The 19403-nt window shown below is 43.0% G+C and overlaps 1 protein-coding gene across 1 annotated transcript; it reads left to right on the top strand.

Moving 5' to 3' along the window:
* Window positions 1-2201: 2201 nt before the first annotated feature.
* On the top strand, window positions 2202-16119 carry CIDEA (cell death inducing DFFA like effector a). The gene is made up of 5 exons (XM_032789519.2): window positions 2202-2269; window positions 7561-7717; window positions 8426-8572; window positions 11753-11934; window positions 15137-16119. Exons 1-5 carry the CDS (start codon window positions 2232-2234, stop codon window positions 15264-15266), a joined length of 654 nt encoding a protein of 217 aa, XP_032645410.1. The 5' UTR covers window positions 2202-2231; the 3' UTR covers window positions 15267-16119.
* The last annotated feature ends 3284 nt before the right edge of the window (window positions 16120-19403 follow it).

The following is a 19403-nucleotide window of genomic DNA, read 5'->3' as shown; positions in this document are numbered from 1 at the left end:
TAATACACACCTGTGCAACAGATCATGTATTATCATGCCCAACCCCAACACAACAGCACCCAGCCAGTGTGAACATCTTAACCCCAAACTAGTGCCCAACTAACAGGTATCTATTCAACGCAGCCTGCTTCCACAGGGTGATTGCCACTTTGATTTCTACAATGACCCTTGTGATTTGTTGCACCAACAATGGGCCTACCTCATGTATAGAGAAGTTTTTATGCAAGTCTTTAATAGATGAAATCATCAGGCAAAAGCATATTTGAAAGGAACTTTTTTCTTTTTCCAGATGAATTGCCTGTTCAATTTTCCCTGTCACTACATATCAGCCACTAATGCTCCATCTACACTACCAAAATAACTGACTAAATATATCTGAGGAAAATGGTGGTGGCCCCAATATATTATAATGTTTTATTCTTGCCTGTGTGGCTTAAAGAAATCATGTTAGGGAACTATTTCATCGCAGATAGGTAGCTAGGCTAAGACATGGTTCCTTAATATAGTTATTTTATGCTTTTCCTATTCACACAGGCAAGAAGAAATCACATTACAACACATGGTCAAAAAGGGTTAAAACATAATTCTCTTAAGATACACTTTTGCCTTGTGATTTCACCAGTTAACAAGTTCACTGGTATCTCTGATATGGCTGATCTGCTGGAAAAAGAGGACTTCATTTTCCAGTCTTGTCAATCTACCACTTTTTACCATCCATCTCCTGCTCCTTTTTCACATGCTCTATATTCCCTCTCCCTAGTTCATGATACCTGACCCCTCTATAACCACTTTTGTGTATCCTTAGCAAAAATAAAAGAGAAAGCTTTTTAGGCAGATTTGCTTTTAGCTCTGTAGAGGGCAACAGCTGCCATAACTGACTTGGGTCCTGATTCTATAGTGTCTTGGAAGCTTTTATACTCAGTTTACACCTGGGCAAACACCACCATTTTAATGTGCTATTCGTTTTATACCCACTTTGCACAGAGGTAAATGAACACACCAGCTGCAGGGGAGTCATGCCATAGTAGTCACATCACTGCTCTATTGATCAGATTATGGCCATCTCAACCTATACCCACCAGAAAACCTCTATAATCCCATCAGAATGTATGTAAGCACAAATATGCAAAGACAAATACTAACAAAACCAAAAGAAAGCTTTCTATTAAAAAGTAGTGAGGAAAAATTGTGCAAAACCAAAGCAGGGAAAATAAAGTGACAGTAGAGAGACCATCACACTGGTTACCAGGGAATCAGAAACGGTCACCAAGGATACATGGGCAGAGGGGACCAAGCCCCATTTATTCATTAATTATTATGAAGATAAGTAAAAGGGATTCCTGGTGCATCCAGCCACCTGCTCTGAGAAACTGCCCATGTCGTTTGCACTCTCGCAACAGCCAGGGGGCTGCAGCCAGTGCTTCTATATCCTGGGAAATTTCCCCAAATCTGGGATTTTTTGAGTAAAATGTTTGAATGAAAATTCCCAATTTCCCAAGTTGAAACATTTTACTCACAAATTCCCAGAGTTGGGGAAATTTCCCAGGATACAGAAGCACTGTAAAAAACTTTATCTGGGAATTTTTCACCAGCTTTGGGAAATTTTTAGTGCTAGGTTGGGAAAAGTTGGCATCACGATATAGAAGCACTGGGCAGCCTGTCAATAAGTGTTTTGATTTGGTCCCAAGGCTGCCCAGAGGACTCAGCAATTTCGGGGTCCCCTTCCATAAAAAAAGTTGCAAAACTATAGAATATTATATTCTTGTGGGGGCCCCTGTGGGTCCCAGGGTAAATTTCTCCATTTGCCCCCTGCCCCCCGGACGGCCCTGTTTGGTCCCTGCCCCTCCAGTCAACCCCACCCACTTCTTCCTCTGGTTCCTTCTCCACCTTTCCCGCTCATCTTCCCTCCCCCACCCCAATACTCACTCTGACCCTCCCCCCTACCTTAAGCCTTCTCCTCAGCCCCCCATTACCCCTCCACCCTCTGACTCTCACTGCGGCCCCATCCCTCATGCAAACCCCAGCAGCTCCTCACCCGCGCCAGGGGGGTACTCGGAGTGGGCGCGGCTGACCATACGAGAGGGGGAGAAGATAGTGGGCGTGACTTCCTAGGAGTGGGCGGGGTTAGCTCGGGCGGGGGCGGGGCCATCTGCCGAGATAAGTAGCGGCGGACGCTGGCCGTTCCCAGCCTCGTGGTTGTTGGCGGGGCGCTCGGCACGGCACAGCGCAGCATGGAGAGCGCTCGGGACTACGCCGGCGCCCTAGTGCGGTGAGTGAGCGCGTGTCCCCGGGGGTGCACCGGCCCGAGACTAGCAAAGCGCAAGGGGGGATCCGAAGCTGGATCCAAACGCGGGGTGGGGGCTTGCAGCCTCCCCGCCCATATGGTGCTGGCGCGGCTCAGCCCGCGGGCTGCCGAGCAATCCGCTTCGCCCTCCGCCTGCCCTAATCCCAGGGGATCGCGCAGCCAGGGCTCTCCGGCTCACTCGGAACCTTTCGATAGCTGCTGTTGAAAATGTAACTCGCAGATGTTGCCAGGCATCCTTGGAAGAAACCTAGCGCCCGCACCTTCTGGCTTAAAATAAAAGCTGGAGTGCCTTGTAGTGATGACTTCACCTGCTGAAAACCCCGTGCATCCGAACTTGGCCTCTTCTTGCTTTCTCTGAACCACTCGGTGTTGGAATGAAACAAGAGATGGTCGTGGATTAGCAGGTTCCGTGTGAAAAGGAATCGCAACATAGTTGCACGTTCGTTGTGCTGAAAAGGAAACTTTTCCTCGTGTCTCCTTTCATCCACTTTTTTTTTTTAAAGGACAAAGATTTGGGTCAAGTGTCTCAGCAGTGGTCAGACCGTTTTTAGACTGTAGCCATTCCTCTCAGTCAGAGTATTGGTGCTACAGCAAGAGTACAGTTAGCTCCCTGGCTTCAGGAGTAGCTATTACACACAGCTTCAGGTACACACTGCTATTACATCTTAAATGTTTGAAAATTGAGACTGAAACAAAACAAGGAGATAATCTTAAAGACTAGACAAAATTGTGATTGATCTTGTGTTCTGTAGCATGAAGGTGAAAGAAACTCTGACTGGCTTGATTATAAACCTTGGCATTCTGGAGTTTGATTCAATTCTTAGTTCCCATCTTGATGATTGAGATCTTATAGTAGCAAGTAAACAAGTTACTTTGCTTTAATTAAATACAGGACACTAAATCATATGTACAATGTTCTGGCAGTAAAACTAGCAAATAGTACATCTACTGCACCACAGTAGATATTAAACCAGTGTTTTTCAATCTGTGGGTCATGACTCAGTACTAGGTCACAGCATGTCAGGCACTGGGTCACCGTGCTCTGGTCTGCACTGCTAACTGAGATGTTACAAGTCCATTGGTGGTGCTGCCCAGCTAATGCAGGCATGTGCCTACCTTTTCTGACACTGTGCTGTGCCCTGGAAGTGGCCAGCAGCAGGTCCAGCTCCTAGGTGGGGAGACAGGAGGGGTCACAGAGCTCCATGTGCTGCTCCAAGCACTAGCTCCGCCGTGGCCAATGCGAACTGGGGTGGTGCCTGTGGGTGGGAGTTGCACGGAGCTGCTTGCGCGCCTCCACCTAGGAGCCAGATCTGCTGCTGGCCACTTCCAGGGTGCAGAGCAGTTTGCGGTACACCCTGGCTGTGCTACTGACCAGGAGCCACTGGAAGCAAATCTGTGCCCGAACCCCAACCACCTGCCCTAGTCTTGCGCCTCCAGAACCCCTTCCTGCAACCCAAGCCCCTCAACCCAGAGCCTGCACCCTGAGCCCAGATCCCCCTCCCACACCCTGAACCCCTCATTTCTGGCTCCACCCTGCAGCTCTCACCCCAACCCTCTGCTCCAGCCCTGAGCCCCTCCCACAGCTCAAGCCCCCCACCCCCAGCTCCACTGGATCATGGGAATCAACAATTTTCTTCAGCTGGGTCCCCAGAAAAAAGTTTAAAAGCCATTGTACTAAACTACCAGATGTCATGCCAAGAGAGTGTAAGGCTCATGGGTCAGCCATTAAATTTGAGATTTGATTTTAGACTTAAATCTATATTCATGTTGCAGACAACTATTCAGTATGTCTAAAAAGATGGTTCTCACTATGGAACAGTCTTAAATTTGTTTAGTTTCTGTCTTCATCTTGTACATTCTAATGAATCTAAATTAGCCATTCCAGTAATTCTTTCTCTAAAGTTCTGTGAAAGGTAAAACTCTTAAAATGCATAGTCTGGGGAAATGCTAATAGGACATATCCTCCCTGAAACACTGACTGCATCACTTCTAGCTGATTCACTCCCCTGATGCAAAGGGTAGCCCTTTTAGTCAATTTACTCTAAAGGTCACAGACAGGCAATAGATTGATGTTGTTGTGCAACTTGTGACTCCTGAGTATGACAGAAGGCTGTTGCACCACATCACCTAGGCAACCCTGCATGACACCCCCTATGTTGTCTGCAAGATGTCTCAAGCTTTGCAGCCAACAGTGTGCACAGGGTTCATTGTAAAATACCACCCACTGAAAAGTAGCTGAATTCATGGATCTTACATGTTGCCATTCTAAAAACAAGTGTTTGGAATACTATGTGCAAGTTCCTAGTCCAAAAATGAAGAACTTCTAATGTGGCTCTAACGCCAAGTCTGGCAGATTACTAAAGTTTTGAGGATGATGGTTGTGTACCTTTGTAGAAAACTCTTCCATGCCCTGGAACTGGTATTGCTGCCTAAACTGGGTAAAATACCTGTACCCTCACTGCCTCCCTAAAACATACCCCTTGCAGTTTAATAATAAAACAGTTGTGGGCCTGTTTAACTTACTCATGAAGTTATTGAATGTAATTAGCATTTCTTGCTATTGTTGCACTATTACTTTCTTGGCCTTCAGTTTTTCTTTCTACAGTATATTGTGGAGTACCAAGTCACCCAAGGAGTCCCTTGCATCAGGCATCCACTTGTCAGTTTCAAAGGCTGCTTTCTAATTGCTACACTATAAAGCAGCCAGACTGGGTTCCAAGAATCTGGATTAGTATATCTAAAAGTCTTTGGCTGCAGTCACTATGGACGTGTAAGAATTGGATCTGGTGTCCAAATAGGTAAAAAGGCAAGCGGTCACTGATGGCTCCTATTGCTAAGAGAATCCTGTTTGCTCTACCACTTGGGAGCCCAAAGTTCTCAGCTACCTGAACAGGCAGAAACAGTTTCAGGTTAAATATTACAATGAAAGTCTTGCTATAAATGTTGGCAGGTTATCATAGATGGAAACAGTGACTGATTGGTAGTACTAAAGAGTATGAGAGAACTCTCAGTTCTGAACCCATTTAAATCAGCAAGAAAAGCCATTCGAATGAGAATCTTGGATCTTAATGTGATCCTATGGCTTTGTTTACATGTTGGATCCAAAAATGGGCACTACATTTTGATATTACTGGAGGATTTGGGTGCCAAAATTGGACAAATAGCAGCACAAGATGGCAGAAATCATGTAAACTCAGCTCTTGATCTGTTTACCCTGAACCAAAGCTCTTACTTGGCTCTGAATCCTAAACCTAAAGCCCACATGATGCTTTCTTGTCTTGTCAGTAACTCTTATTGATACATAATGTATGCCGTGGCCTTGCACTTCTTTTCTTACGCTTTGCCTTCTGCCTGCACAAATTCCCTTCCTGGCACAATAAGACTTCACAAGATGTAATTCAGCTTAGTAGTTAGAAAGTAAACTGCAACACTTAATATCCTCAATCCCCAGCTGTTCCACCTGGGCTTGTAGAGCCCTTTTGATTATGATAGACTCTAGTACTGTACTGACAAAGTAACTTTTTTTATATAAAAGTGATGTATGCTTCCATTGTCTGCGACTTTTTCAGACAGCTCCCTACTATGGGGCCTTAAGCTTGATGATGGGATATGAAACTTCTTAGTTGTATGCTACTGATCCAAATCTAGTCCATATTGCAAGCATTCAAAAGGTAAAAACTGATCACTTGGGGGCTGTGTAACACATTTGTCACTAGGCATAAGATCAAGAGCAAATACCTACATCACAAACTTAACTGTACTGTAATTCTTGGCAGAAATCGGTAACTGGGCAAGAAAAATGCCCATTCGCCCCAGGGATAACTTAAAATCAGGGCTGAAGTGCACACTGGTATGGCAGGGAAATGTACAATATTGCATTTTGCACTGTATCTGGGCATCATTATCAGTGATGCCTAGTACCTTGTGCTGAATTCCCTCTTCAGAGGGAAAAATAATCAAAGCAATGGCTTCAACTACACATGGAATAAATATTAATCAGAAGAATACTTCTTGAATTAAGTGAATGTCAAACTAAGAATATGTTGCTGATTTATGAAGAACAAAGCCATATACAGTGAAGGATATGTCTGTTCAGAATTAAACCTGTGACAGACTTATCAGGAACTAGAACCAAAACATGACTTGATAGTCAAAACTAGCAATCTCTGACTTTCAGACCGACAAACTTAGTCCATGCATCCTTAGCTGAATTAAATGGGTTGAGGGAAGATTTAATCATGCTCACTATACCAAATCTAGTTTCAAGCAAATAAATCTAACTTCAGCCAAATAATTGCATCAAATTGAACACTAATATTCAAAATAGTAATTCCAGTGACTAGGCTACCTGAAGCATCTAACTTGGTGCATCACTGGCAGACTTTCAAATATTGACAAAACCAATGCTGCAGAGAAGTAATGGCTCATATCTTAAAATAGCTACTGCTAGCTTGCCACTTGCAACAGGCATGTAAGCTCCCAGTCCTTTGCTTGTCTAATAATGGAAATTATCCAGGTGAATCTCTGCTTCACAGCAGGTGGATGCAGAGGCACTGTGTTGATCAGACCCACAGCCATGTATCCATTACAATTTACTACAATAAAACTGGCTTGTCTTATCTAATAAAGAACTCTTTCATACAGCTGTTAGGAGGCATTCAAATGCATCAGCCAAATGAAAGATCAGTTTCCTTATCTGTAAGATAAACAATGGAGCTGAAGTACACTAAGTTGGAAAGGTAGCTGCTCTAAGCGAGGAGACACCCCCCCCCTCCCCCCGGGGCATCAGGGATGTGCCATCCGCTTCCGGAGTCGGGGCAGGTAGGAAGCCTGCCTTTGCCCTGCTGCGCTGCTGGATTTTTAGGGTGCAGAGAAGGGCAGGAGTTGATCAGCAGGACCTGCAGACCCCTTAGGGTACACTTGGAGACCCCCAGGGGTCCGGACACCCCAGTTTGAGAAATGCTGCAATATCCTTAAAGAATGTCAAAGTTGTTGTTAGCAGGACTGTGACCAGTGGTAACCTGGCCAAGTTGGTCCCAAACATCTATGCAGGTCTAAAACTGAAAAACCTTATCTTGCCAAGAAGAAAGCAAATATTCCAGTTTTATGGAAACAACTCTGATCACTGAACTTCTTAAACTAGTCTGGTCTCAACTAGCCTGTGAGAACTACATATGAGCATTATATAGTGAATGCGTACATCACAATGACTAATCTCAATGTTTGTTTTTATTTAAAATGAAACTGCTTTTTAGATCTCTGGTATCCATGGGAACATCTGTGGGGTCGGTGACAAGAAAGACCCTGTTCCCTCCTCTCTCACCTGCAGCCCGACCCTTCCGTGTATCAAACCATGACCGCAGCAGTCGGAAAGGAGTTGTTGCAAGCAGTCTGCAGGAGCTTATTAGCAAGGTATATCAAACACTTTCTTGAGACTTGTCAGTAAGAACATAATACCTAGGCCTTCTGGTCTTAACTCTGAGAACAAAGGTTACTTTACCCTGGGCTAAGTCAAATGACTGAAATGTAGGCTCTTGTTTTTGAGGCTCTGAATTCTGAAATCTGGTGAATTGGAGTCTAAATATCCCACATATTATGGCTTTTTAGAGATGGATTTCTTAATGTCAAATTCAGGATTAAACTTCACTGAAACATAGCCTAGTCCTTCAACAGAAGGAGATACTGGAAATACTGTCTCAAAACTAAACTAAAATGATGGAGTCTTGCTCTGAAAGACTCAACTAGACTGCTTCTGGAGCTATACCTAATGACCTGTAGTTGGAGTCCTCCTTTTTAAATTACGTGATCAAAGCCTGCTTGTGTTACCATGAGATCCAGATACTCTAGAAGTTCTGTGCACTTTCACAGCAACTTGATTAGGGGGTGGGGGAAGAAGAGTAACTACTCTGCAGAGTACAGGACCATGTGGTGTCCTATTAGAGGTCACAGCTCTTCCTTGGTGTGGAAGTTGGAACTGACCTTTATAGGTGAAGCAAATCAGTACCTTCATTTGGTGTTGAACTACTCTGCAAATGAGTAGTTTTCTGCAGTTAAACGAGTAGTTTAAATGTCACTAGACAGAAAGCATTCTGAATTAGATCTACTATTTTTTTATTGTAGGCCCTAGATGCCTTGCTGATTACTGCTGGACTGATTACTATAGTTTTGGAGGAAGATGGCACAGTTGTGGATACTGAAGAGTTCTTTCAATCCCTGGGAGATAATACACACTTCATTCTTCTAGAAAAAGGACAGAAGTGGACGCAAGTAAAGTGTTAACTGTTTTTTTTTGTAACTTTTGCAGATCATAGAATCATAGATTATTAAGGTTGGAAGGGACCTCAAGAGATCATCTAGTCCAACCCCCTGCTCAAAGCAGGACCAATCCCCAAATGGCCCCCTCAAGGATTGAACTCACAACTCTTTGCTTAAGGAGAATTGTGGTAGCTAGAAGTAGGGCAAGGGGTGGGAGTAGGGGAGGAATGGGAGGAAAATTGCCTTCAAAGAAGGCTGGGTATCAAAACCAAAACCAGCTTACAATGCTAAGAATGCATAATCTTTCCAGAGGATTAGAAATAGGGAGTTCTGAACCGGCAGAAAACCTCTTATGAAAACCTAGCATAAATTGGAATTAAACATGTAACAAGCATCTTCAAGGACCAAAAAATCCTTTTTGCTCAGTTCTGTCTCCTGTAGTCTAGAAATCTGACTAGTCCTCTTTGACTAGAGAACTAAACACCAACATTTTTTTTACATCAAGCAAAACATACTTTATTTTAAAAAGCATGACTTTTTCTCTGCAGCTCATCTTAAAGTAAAAGCCAAGGCATGATTACAGCGTAATCTGAAATAGTATAAAACTCCATATTCTGAGCACAGTGGATATTCAGTGGAGGTAACTAACTTAGAAAAAAAATATTTCTGCATTATTCCACTTGCAGAATCTTAGGAAAGGGCTGAAGTGTGCCATCAAAACATAATTATGAAATAGAAAAACAAGTCTAGACTTTTTTTTATTAGCATAAGAGCATTTTAAGATGAATGTGCCTGGTTCACCTAGTGGTTTTAGGGGGTGTGGTTTTCTCTTTTTTGACACACCTTCCCTTGGGCTGCAAATTGGGAGGGGCCCTTCAGTCACATGTGAGGAATAGTCCAGATCTTATCTACATAATGCAAATAAGAGACTAAGTCATTTCTCTAATGGCCCTTCTGTTAAATGACAACTCTCTAGAAAAATTGCTTGTGCTTGTCAAGTGACCCAGGCTAGCAGTACCACTGTCTCCTCTGAATGCCCATGGATGACATGCCTTAAGTTGTCACCTCTTAGACTAGGACCTAGGTTGCAGGCTCCTGTGTATGCATGATTGCCTCAGTACCCTTGGGTTGCAGACACCGCTTCCAAGGAGCAGAACTGCAGGGACTGGGCAGTAGTCCACAGTGACCAGATGACCTGGTTTTGAAAAGGCTGTTTCTTAACAGAAGGAACATCACATAGCATAAAACACAAATTTTGAAATTGCCTATATGGGCTCATCTACCTAGAGCTTACCATCATCTTGATGTTAGCCAGGTAGACCGAATGCATAAATTAATAGAAGCCCCACATATCTAGGAAAAGTGTATGAATTGGAGAGTCCAGAGGAGAGCAATAAAAATAGTGTGTAGCTTTTTCTTTTTGAAAAACTGACTTGTGAGGAAAGGCTAAAAACTGGGTATATTTAGTGGGGGTTGGGGAGGAGGGGGAGGAAAAAAGACTAAAGAGGAACCTGAGAAGTCTTCAGATATGTTCAAGGCTGTTTATAAAGAGGATGAGAGATCAATTTTTTTCTGTCTAAGCTCATTACTACTTGTCCTACCTTCCATAATCTGCAGCAAGGGAAGTCTAAGCCAGAAAGGGTTTTCTAATATCTATAAGGGTAATTAAGCTCTGTAATAGATTTTCAAGGAAAGTTGTGGAACCCTCATCACTGGAGGTTTTTATGGAGAGGTTAGACAAACCCTTGTCAGGAATGGTCTGATTTACTTGGTCCTTCCTCCGGCACAGCAAGTTGGACTTGAGTTCTTGAGGTCACTTCTGGCCCTATACTTCAATGATTCAGACTCCACATTGGTCTAGGTATAGTTGCAAAATAACTCAAATGAGGAACATGGTTCAGTCATGTCATCTGCCAGCATCCTCCAACTTAAAAAGGTACAAACAAGGGCATGAGAGCTAGGTAACGAGCGTGCTGAAAGAGTACTTGTAAAACATCGTTCTGAGTGTGTAATTCATCCTTGTGAAAGGGAGCCAAACCCGAAGCATTTACTTTGGACTGTCAAAGCAAAAACAAATGCAGAGCAGTTTAGTGTAAACAGTAGTGAGGCCAAGTGCCCTAGTAATTTGTATCTTAGCCTTTCTTGTACATTGTTTACTAGATAAAATTGCAAAACAGCTCCAAGCAGTCTGCATTTTTTTAAAAATAGTGATAAGTGATGTACAAAGCATTCCAAAAGCACTAATTAGGGTAAAATTTCTCATTGAGTAAGATACCAGATATATCCACTAGGTGTCTCCCTACAGCACTGGACTGCTTCAGACACTTCTTGTGACAATATCTTAAGGGGTGGGCATGAGCAGCTTTTCACTGTCACTTGGTAGATAACCTGGGAGGTCGTCAGGATTTAGCTGTTGACGGTGCTTGCTCTTCTCTCCTTTAAGTTTGCTTAAGTACAACTTAGTACTGTTCTGTGACTATTCTGAGTCCTTCATAGTGGTTCCTTCCAGTGATTTATTAGATTACTTGGGGGTTACTTCAAATACTAGTCATAAGGACTGGGTCCACAAATCACCAACCACACAATTCCCAGATGCCATTCCAAGGCCCAGTCACCAGGCAGCTGGGCAAACTCCTCTTTGAAGGCAAACATTGCGAATCTAGACTCCTGATTACTTTAAAATATTATTGGCCTATTTGCTGCAGCAGTCCACTTAAAGCAATCTCTTCTCAATTAGTGGTTGTTCATGTCCTAACTGGTCATTGTGCCAGTACAGCTGGCTTGCTCAATAACTTGTAACATGTCACTAGTGTTGTAATCCTGATGGAATTTGGCCCTAATAGTTCAAGGAGTCTTGGGCCATATTGGGACAAGTCTGACTAAAGAAAAGTAATATTTCACATATGCAAAAATGATATCTTGAAGGGAGTATCCATTAATATATGAAGGATTAGGTACTTTGGAGAGTTCTCTAATAGGCCTAATCAGGCCTTAAATGAAGTCATGATAAAAGCTGCAAGTTTGTAGCAAATACCTTGTTACCACTACTTGAATTCATATCCTACACCAATGTAAATTGGAATAACATTTGATACCTCTAAAGAATAGCTGCATTATCTAGGGTCATTAAGGTATTCTCTGTGCTGTCACCTCTACTGTATATATTATAAAACTAAATGTCTCTTTAATTAGGGAGAAAATTATATCCTCGCTGTACAGCAGACTAAGAAAATGGGGGTAGCCAATATTACTCTGGACCTGTACAAGCTGAATCCAAAGGATTTTATTGGCTGTCTAAACATTAGAGCTACTTTCTATGAAATCTACTCTGTGTCATATGACATCAAATGTATGGGAGCCAAGACTGTGCTGCGGTAAGTATGCATTCCTGTTAGTGGGGGGAATAAAGTAGATATAAGTCTCAAAGGAGCATGAGCTTTAAATGATCCCGCAATGAAGATGCTAACTGATTACCCATGTAAGCATTAACTAGTAGAGGCAAAGGCATTTTTAGACTGTTTCCTGCCCATGACACAGGTAGGGGGGTGTGTATGTACCAAAAAAAACTAAGAATGGCTATTATAATGTGACTTTTTAATGCATCTAAAAGCTAAAGTTCTATGGCAGAAATGTAAATTAGAATCTTATCACAAGAGTAAGATATACTTCCTTTTGTAATAAGCAAAACCAGTCTATGTAAATTACCTGGTGGCTGAAGGCTGACTTGTTGGGAAAGATGCCAAGTTCCTTCAGTGTAGTGAAATGAAGGACTGAATAACAGTAACCTTTAGGCTTTTCCCACATTCTGCATAACAGGATCAGTTCCCCTTCTGATGGGCATAGAGAAATGGAGATGTAAAAAGTTCACTTTACATCTTTAGGTGGATTTCACATATCTGAATAAGATTGTGGGATGTCTTGGTTCCCAAGTGAACTGCCTCTGCCTGATACATTTAGCCCAAACTGCTCAGTATCCCTTCAGGTACTGAACTGCAGATACTTTTAAATAGTATATATTGACACTCCCTGGTTGAAAATGGAAGCAAATATTCTACCTGCTCTACCAGTCAGTGTAGAAGGCCTATTCATTATAGGTTGAAACTACATGAACCTGAAGATATTTTATATTAAGTGAGGACTTCAAAAGACAATGGCTTACTGACTCTGATGAAAGAGTTCTAAAATACTAAATTGCAAACAGCACACCTTTCTGCACCTGTCTGACAAAGTTCTGACCCCTCAAATCCTATGTAACCTGAGACTAAAGACACTAGCCAAAAATTGGCATAGACTGTAGTCTATCCCTTAATGTCTGGATTCTCAGTCTTGGATTTAAAGGAGGGTCCAGTTATGCCACGTATTATACCCTTGCCCCGCACTGATTTCAGTGGGGCTGGATGGGTAACTGAGTGCAGAACTTTGTTTAACAGAACTAAACACTGTCCCCTTCTGAAAAGTGGGGACTAATGTCTTTTGCCAGTCTTTAATTCAATTAACAGTTATGAGTTTGGACTCCAGCGATGGAACTTGCATGGTTAAAGAGGGAATTTTAAGTGACAGTTCCTCCAAGCTTTTGCCAGCATGCTGCAGCTGCTGAGAAAAGCTGATACAGGAAGTGCAAAATGCAGCAGGCAGACAGCTGAGGTATCTGGAGTCCCACTACAAGCATAGCTATATTATAATAAGGCCATTCTAGAGCCACTACAAGCAAGAAAGGCTTCTGCAAAGGGCTAGCTGCAGCAAAGATAAGTAAGAACCTATCCCAAGTGGCTGCAAGCTGAAGACACACTGCACTGGAATTTCAAGATAGTCCCTTGACAAATGTGTTCTATTGATGCTGAAGTCTCATACTGTGAATGTTCACTTGGCAGGCAGGGATCCCCTTACATGCCATCAAACTTGATGAATTTTCTGTTTCTTATTGTCTTATCAAAGAAAGGATCAAATGTCCAGACCAACAAATAACAATCTCCTCCACAGCTAAAAATGCCACTGGCACCCACGGCCAGTTGTCTCTTGTATTGCAGCTGTTGTAAGACTCAGCTGCACAGAGGCCTACGAAGGCTGCACCTGGTTCCATAAAGTCACTTGGGCCAGCCCCAGCAGGCTAATTGAAAAGAACATACCGAAGCTATATCAAATAGGTGCCTTGCATATCAGGGAAAAGGGATTGTCTTTAAAGCACTGCCAAGTTCCTGAGAGCTTTATTCAACTTCTGTAGAGTGAATTGCTGACTCTGGATTTTGGTTTTTTTTTTTTTGAAGTTTTTCTGTTGAGAAAACAATGAACTTCCTATAGGCAATGGGGGAGGAGTGTAGGAGAAGAGGATCTGCCTTCTGCATTAAACTGGAATCCTAGAAGTGGGCAGTACTAGTAGATCACACTTGCATTGGGCCTTACTCAGGGCTGGGAAAGCTAGGTAGACAAGAGGTGAGGCTTTACTCGGAGGAAGGGAGATGTTGGCCTAGTTCCTATCTTCTAAGGAACTGTGGGGGGGGAGGATCTCATTCATAGAGCAGTGGTTGAGTTTCAGACTAGCCCTCTGATTACTATACTTTGTTCCCTTTTCCGTGTTTTCTGCTTCCTAATATAATTAGCTTGTAGCTGTGAGTTCAGGTAACTTCCAGATACTTGAGTCTAGAAGATTCATTTGGGTTTAGAGAACGAAAGCAGAACTGTAAATATACAGAGCTGGTACAGAAAGCTGAACTCAGTGTAGGTCCTGGTCTAGATGGCCTGGTTTTCTCATTCTTAGAAAATCACTCTAAGGAGTAACTGGAGGCTGATGTACAGTGTGTGCACCAAGAGATCACGAATGTTAAGTGTTCAGCTTTATCCTCTCTATACCCCTGGAACTTGCACCAAAACCTGTGGGTCTTGATAATACCTTAGTGCTCACATTGCCTTAGTTTTATGGGTCTTGGAGCCTGCCTAAAGCTGCATGTTTCAAGCCAGTAATTCACCCTGGAATGTAAGCAGTAATAAGTAATACTCATTAATTGGGAGGACAAAGCTTGAAGATTCTCTGCTCCATTAGTATTACATATGTGAGTTCACTGCAGCCAAACAAGCCAATGTGAGTGCTTAAGAATAAGACCTGGTCAGTACTTTAATAGACATATCAGTGGTAGTTCTGTAGCTGGCATTCCTCCTTACTTCCCACCTTGTACTGTACTAATAGGTAAAATGGATTAATGCTGCAGGGCTCAAACTGACTTCCTGATTACCTGACGTCATTAATGGAAACATGGCAATCCCAGTAAGGGTATTTGGAATGTTCTGCTGAAACGCCAATAACTGCTTTGTCTGCATAACTAAAATTTCTCTTGCAGCCTCTAACTCTCTGCTACATGCAAACAGCTTCCTTCCCACTCAGTGGGAGTTGCTTATCTAGTGGCTGCAGAATCAGGCCCTGGTGTAACATTTGTTGCCAAACAATGGCTAGAAGTGGATGGAATGTGAGGATTCTTATAAATGTGACTCATCCGAAAAGAGCCCTATGTGTGCTGAAACATGATGCAGCATTCTAAGACTTTTTATTTTAGAAATGACATTGTTAATTTTTTTCTCTTCTAGGAGAATGCTTCGGCTTATGTCCCATGTGGCACAAATAACTGGGCAGTTTCTTCTCTACACTGGATCTTATGTGTTGCAGCTGATGGGTGAATATGAGGAAGATGGCATGTGTACAAACTCAAAGGGCTAACAAGCCGTCTCACTTCAGTATCAGTTGCACCTTTTCACACCAGATGTTCTCCTGTCCAATTCTAAAGATGGCTTCATGATCTTAAATTAAAGTAGATGAGAAGTTCACGTTAGTGGACAAACATGAATCTAACCTTTGTCCTTTGGCACACTAGCAGATCTTTTACTTGTAAGATAATGATGTGACAATTGTAAATATGATTGGAGTCTTTAGTCTTTTTAATGCAGTGAATAGAAAGAGGTCTAATGCCTGGGAATTGGGGAAGGAACTTCTGTCCCCTACACTGATATCCAAAATGAAGAAGTATACATGGAAGCATGAGTCTTTTTGTACCAAGTGGTAGATACCCATGCATGGATCAAGACTTTGTCTTCTGAGTAAACAACAATGTTGCACCTTCTGAATGAATTTGCTGTGACTTTGAAGTTTCTTTTATGTCCTCAGTATTGTTCAGAAGTGTTCACCCCCTTGGTACTCAAATTCTCAGTTAAATTGTTTCTCTGTATCAATGTAAACTAATAGGTTTTTTCAGTACCATAGAATCTGGTGCAATGAGTTCTTTAATTATTTTAATCAGATAATTAGGTAGTTTTAAGGCTGGCATACAGATTTTTGCATTACAGTGCTAATATGTATAACCATTGCCCTGTAAGTATACTGAAACTATGTCCTTGTGAGTACAGCCGCACAGGTTGATGCACTACTAACTGTATGGGCTTCTAAAATGTGAGTTAAAGCAGCACAAATGGTCAAGATTTACATTTTGATCACTTACTTAACTTGCATTTCTCTTAAATGTGTGGGGTGCATTTACAATTTCCAATCCTGCATTGAATAAACTGGCTTAATGTCTTATGACTAGAATACTTACAAGCTTCCTTTCTCATGAATCTCATTATTTTAAACTCTCAACTGAAATTGCAGTTTGTCCCATCTGCTAAGGCACCCTCAAAGGCACACTTACAATTCCTAAATTTCATATTTGGGAGCATATTTCTTGCGAACTGGACTTGCAGAACATCCTCTCTAAATACAGCTAGAAGCTGTGTACACACACACACTAGCATCTTAAGTAAGTTATGTATATAATTACCATATGAAGCAACAAATTAACCCTTAAAGCTATTGGATTCCTTAAATTGTAATCATCTGTTACAGCAAACTGTTAAGACAGATTTTAGAAGATGTGTCTCTAGCAGTTGTCATTTCTAATAGCATCTCTGAAGAGGCTACACATTCCAATATTCAGTCTTTAAGAATGCACATCAGCCACCATACAAGCACGCACAGACTCATGGAAAGAATCAGTCCCATGAGAGCCACTCACTAATTACTAGCTGGCCTGCAATGTGAAATACTACATTGGTATTAATGGTCTCAGTAAGACCCTCACACTGTGCTGTTCCTGACTCAATATGTTTACCCTTCCAATAATGCATCAATTCAGGCTTCTTGTGTTAACGGCCTCTCTTGTAGCTATGGTTCTATAACATTCTGCAAATTTGTCATAGGTCATTCCCCCATGTTCAGATGCTACCGTTCTGTAGATAGGTTCCATATTTGTGTGTAGGGGAGAGGTCAATCTTCCAAATTACAGCTATGCAGTAACAGGCATAGCTTTCCTTTGGGGGCTAACAGTCGAGGAGGGGTAAGTGCAATATTGTCCAGTTAAAGACTGTATAGAAAGGTGGTGTGCTGCTCTGATTAGTATGGATAAAACTAGTCAGGGAAAGCATTCCACTCTGGGTAAGTACAGCTGTGAAGCTACTTTATTACCACATTATACTTAAATTCTTAAACTAGTCAATCTCAGTTCATTCCTAGTCCTACCAAAGGTGTACTTGTTACACTCAAGGAGCTGGATGTTGTGGCACTTGTGTCAAAATTATCAAACACATTAGCTGTTCCTCTTGCCTGCATTGCAGTGGCTCTTCTGTCTGCTGTGGGTTTGCGTTACTTAACCTAAATTAAGTAGATTGCTATGTCTGTAACCATAGATGTGCACAGCACATTTCATTAGGGTGTGCACCTAGGGAATTTTTATTTATTTTTAAAGGCAAACATCATAAAGGTTGGGGTGTGGGGTGGAGTTCAGGGTGTGGGAGGGAGTGTGGTGCAGGAAGGGGCTCAGGGCAAGGGATTGGGGCAGAGGAGGGGTGTGGAGTGTATGAGGGGGCTCAGGGAAGGGGGTGTGGAATGCAGCAGGGTGTTGGGGTGCAGGAGAAATGTGGGGTGCAATGGGGCTCAGGACAGGGAGTTGGTATGCATGAGGGTATGGGGTGCAGCAGGGGGATCAGGGCAGGGGGTTGGAGTGCAGGTAGGGGGTTGGGGTGCAAGATATGAGAAGGGGATTCAGGGCACGGGGTTGGGGTGCACAGGGCTCTATGTGCTGCCCTTGCCATGCTTCTAGGTACCTCCCCTGAAGCTCCCATTGGCCACAGTTCCCTGTTCCCAGCCAATGGGAGCTGCAAGGAGCAGTGCCTGGAGCAATGCATGGAGCCCTCTGCTCCAGGGACATGGTGCCAGGCTGGTCACTTCTGACAGCGGTGTGGGGCCTGCAGCACTACGGGGAGGGAATCCTGTGGGCTGGATCCAAAGCCCTGAGGGGCTGGATCCAGCCCACAGGCATTACGGTGTGCCTGGGCACATCCGGCACACCCCATGCAAATGCCTATGTCTGTAATAGAGTAAAACACCCACAGCTGGCCCATGTCAGCTGACTGAAGCTGTGGGGCTGTAAATGAACATTTACACTGCAACTTTACAACCTTGCAGGCTGAGCCCTGCAAATGGAGGTCAGCTGACAAGGCACAGCTGTAGGTGTTTTACTCTATTGTTGACATACCTCCAGTCATGCTGCCTAGTTAATTAAAGTATCAGAGGGGTAGCCGTATTAATCTGGATCTGTAAAAAGCAACAGACTCAGGTGGCACTTTATAGACTAACAGATGTATTGGAGCATGAGCTTTCATGGGTGAATACATCTGACGAAGTGGGTATTCACCCACAAAAGCTTATGCTCTGATATATTATTATTAAAAAGGGTAACATGGAGCCTGGAGCCAGTAGCAGGGTGGCGAATAGAAATAAGGGTATGGAAGTAGATATGAACACATCTGAGGTGGAAGCCAAACTCAACCAGCTTAATGGTACCAAAGGAGGAGGTCCAGATAATCTCCATCTAAGAATATTAAAGGAACTGGCACATGAAATTGGAAGCCCAATAAAAAGGATTGGTAATGAATCCATAAAGTTTAGGGGTCATACTCTGTTACTGGAATTGCAAATATAGTACCTATATTTAAGAAAGGAAGAAAAAAGTGAGCCAGCAACTTATAGGCCTATTAGTTTGACCTAAATTGTATGTAAGGTCTTGAAACAAATTTTGAAAGAGGGGAATTAAGGACAGAGAGAGAAAAGGTCATTTGAATAAAATACAACATGGTAATTTATTCCAGACCAACCCCCTCTCTCTCTCTCTCTCTCTCTCTCTCTCTTTGAGAAGACAACTGATTTTCTCAACAAAGGAAATGCAATAGCTTTAACCTTCCTGGATTACAGTAAAGCATTTGTTACAGTTCCAGGTGGGAAATTAATTAAATTAGAGAAGATAGAGATAAATGAATTGAAAGGTAAGCAAAGAACTGGTTAAACAGTAGACTACAGCCAGTCATGCAAAAAGGTGAACTGTCAGGCTAAAAGGAAGTTACTAGCAGAGTTCCTCAAGGATTGGTCTTGGGCCCAGTCTTATTTAACATTTTCATTAATGACCTTGATGCACAAAATGCAGAGGTGAAAATAAGCCGGTATGGTCTGGGGTACTGGCAAAAGCCAGTACGCTGTGTCAGACCACACCGGCTTCCGCGGCGGGGATTTAAAGGGCTGCCCAGAGCCCTTTAAATCTCGGCCACAGCTCTGGCGACCAGGCTGGGGCTGGGATTTAAAGGGCTGCAGGCAGCCCAGAGCCCTTTAAATCCCAGCCACGGCTCCGGTGGCCCGGCTGGGGCCAGGATTTAAAGGGCTTGGGGCTTCCTGCAGGAGCTCTGAGACCTTTAAATCCCAGCCCCAGCCCGGCAAAGCTCGGGGTTCCCTGCAGCGGCTGGAGCGCCGGGCCCTATAATTTGCCCTTAAGCCCCG

This window comes from Chelonoidis abingdonii, chromosome 2 (assembly GCF_003597395.2).
Source record: "Chelonoidis abingdonii isolate Lonesome George chromosome 2, CheloAbing_2.0, whole genome shotgun sequence".
Lineage (NCBI taxonomy): Eukaryota > Metazoa > Chordata > Testudines > Testudinidae > Chelonoidis > Chelonoidis abingdonii.
This window is presented reverse-complemented; position numbering and strand designations above follow the sequence as displayed.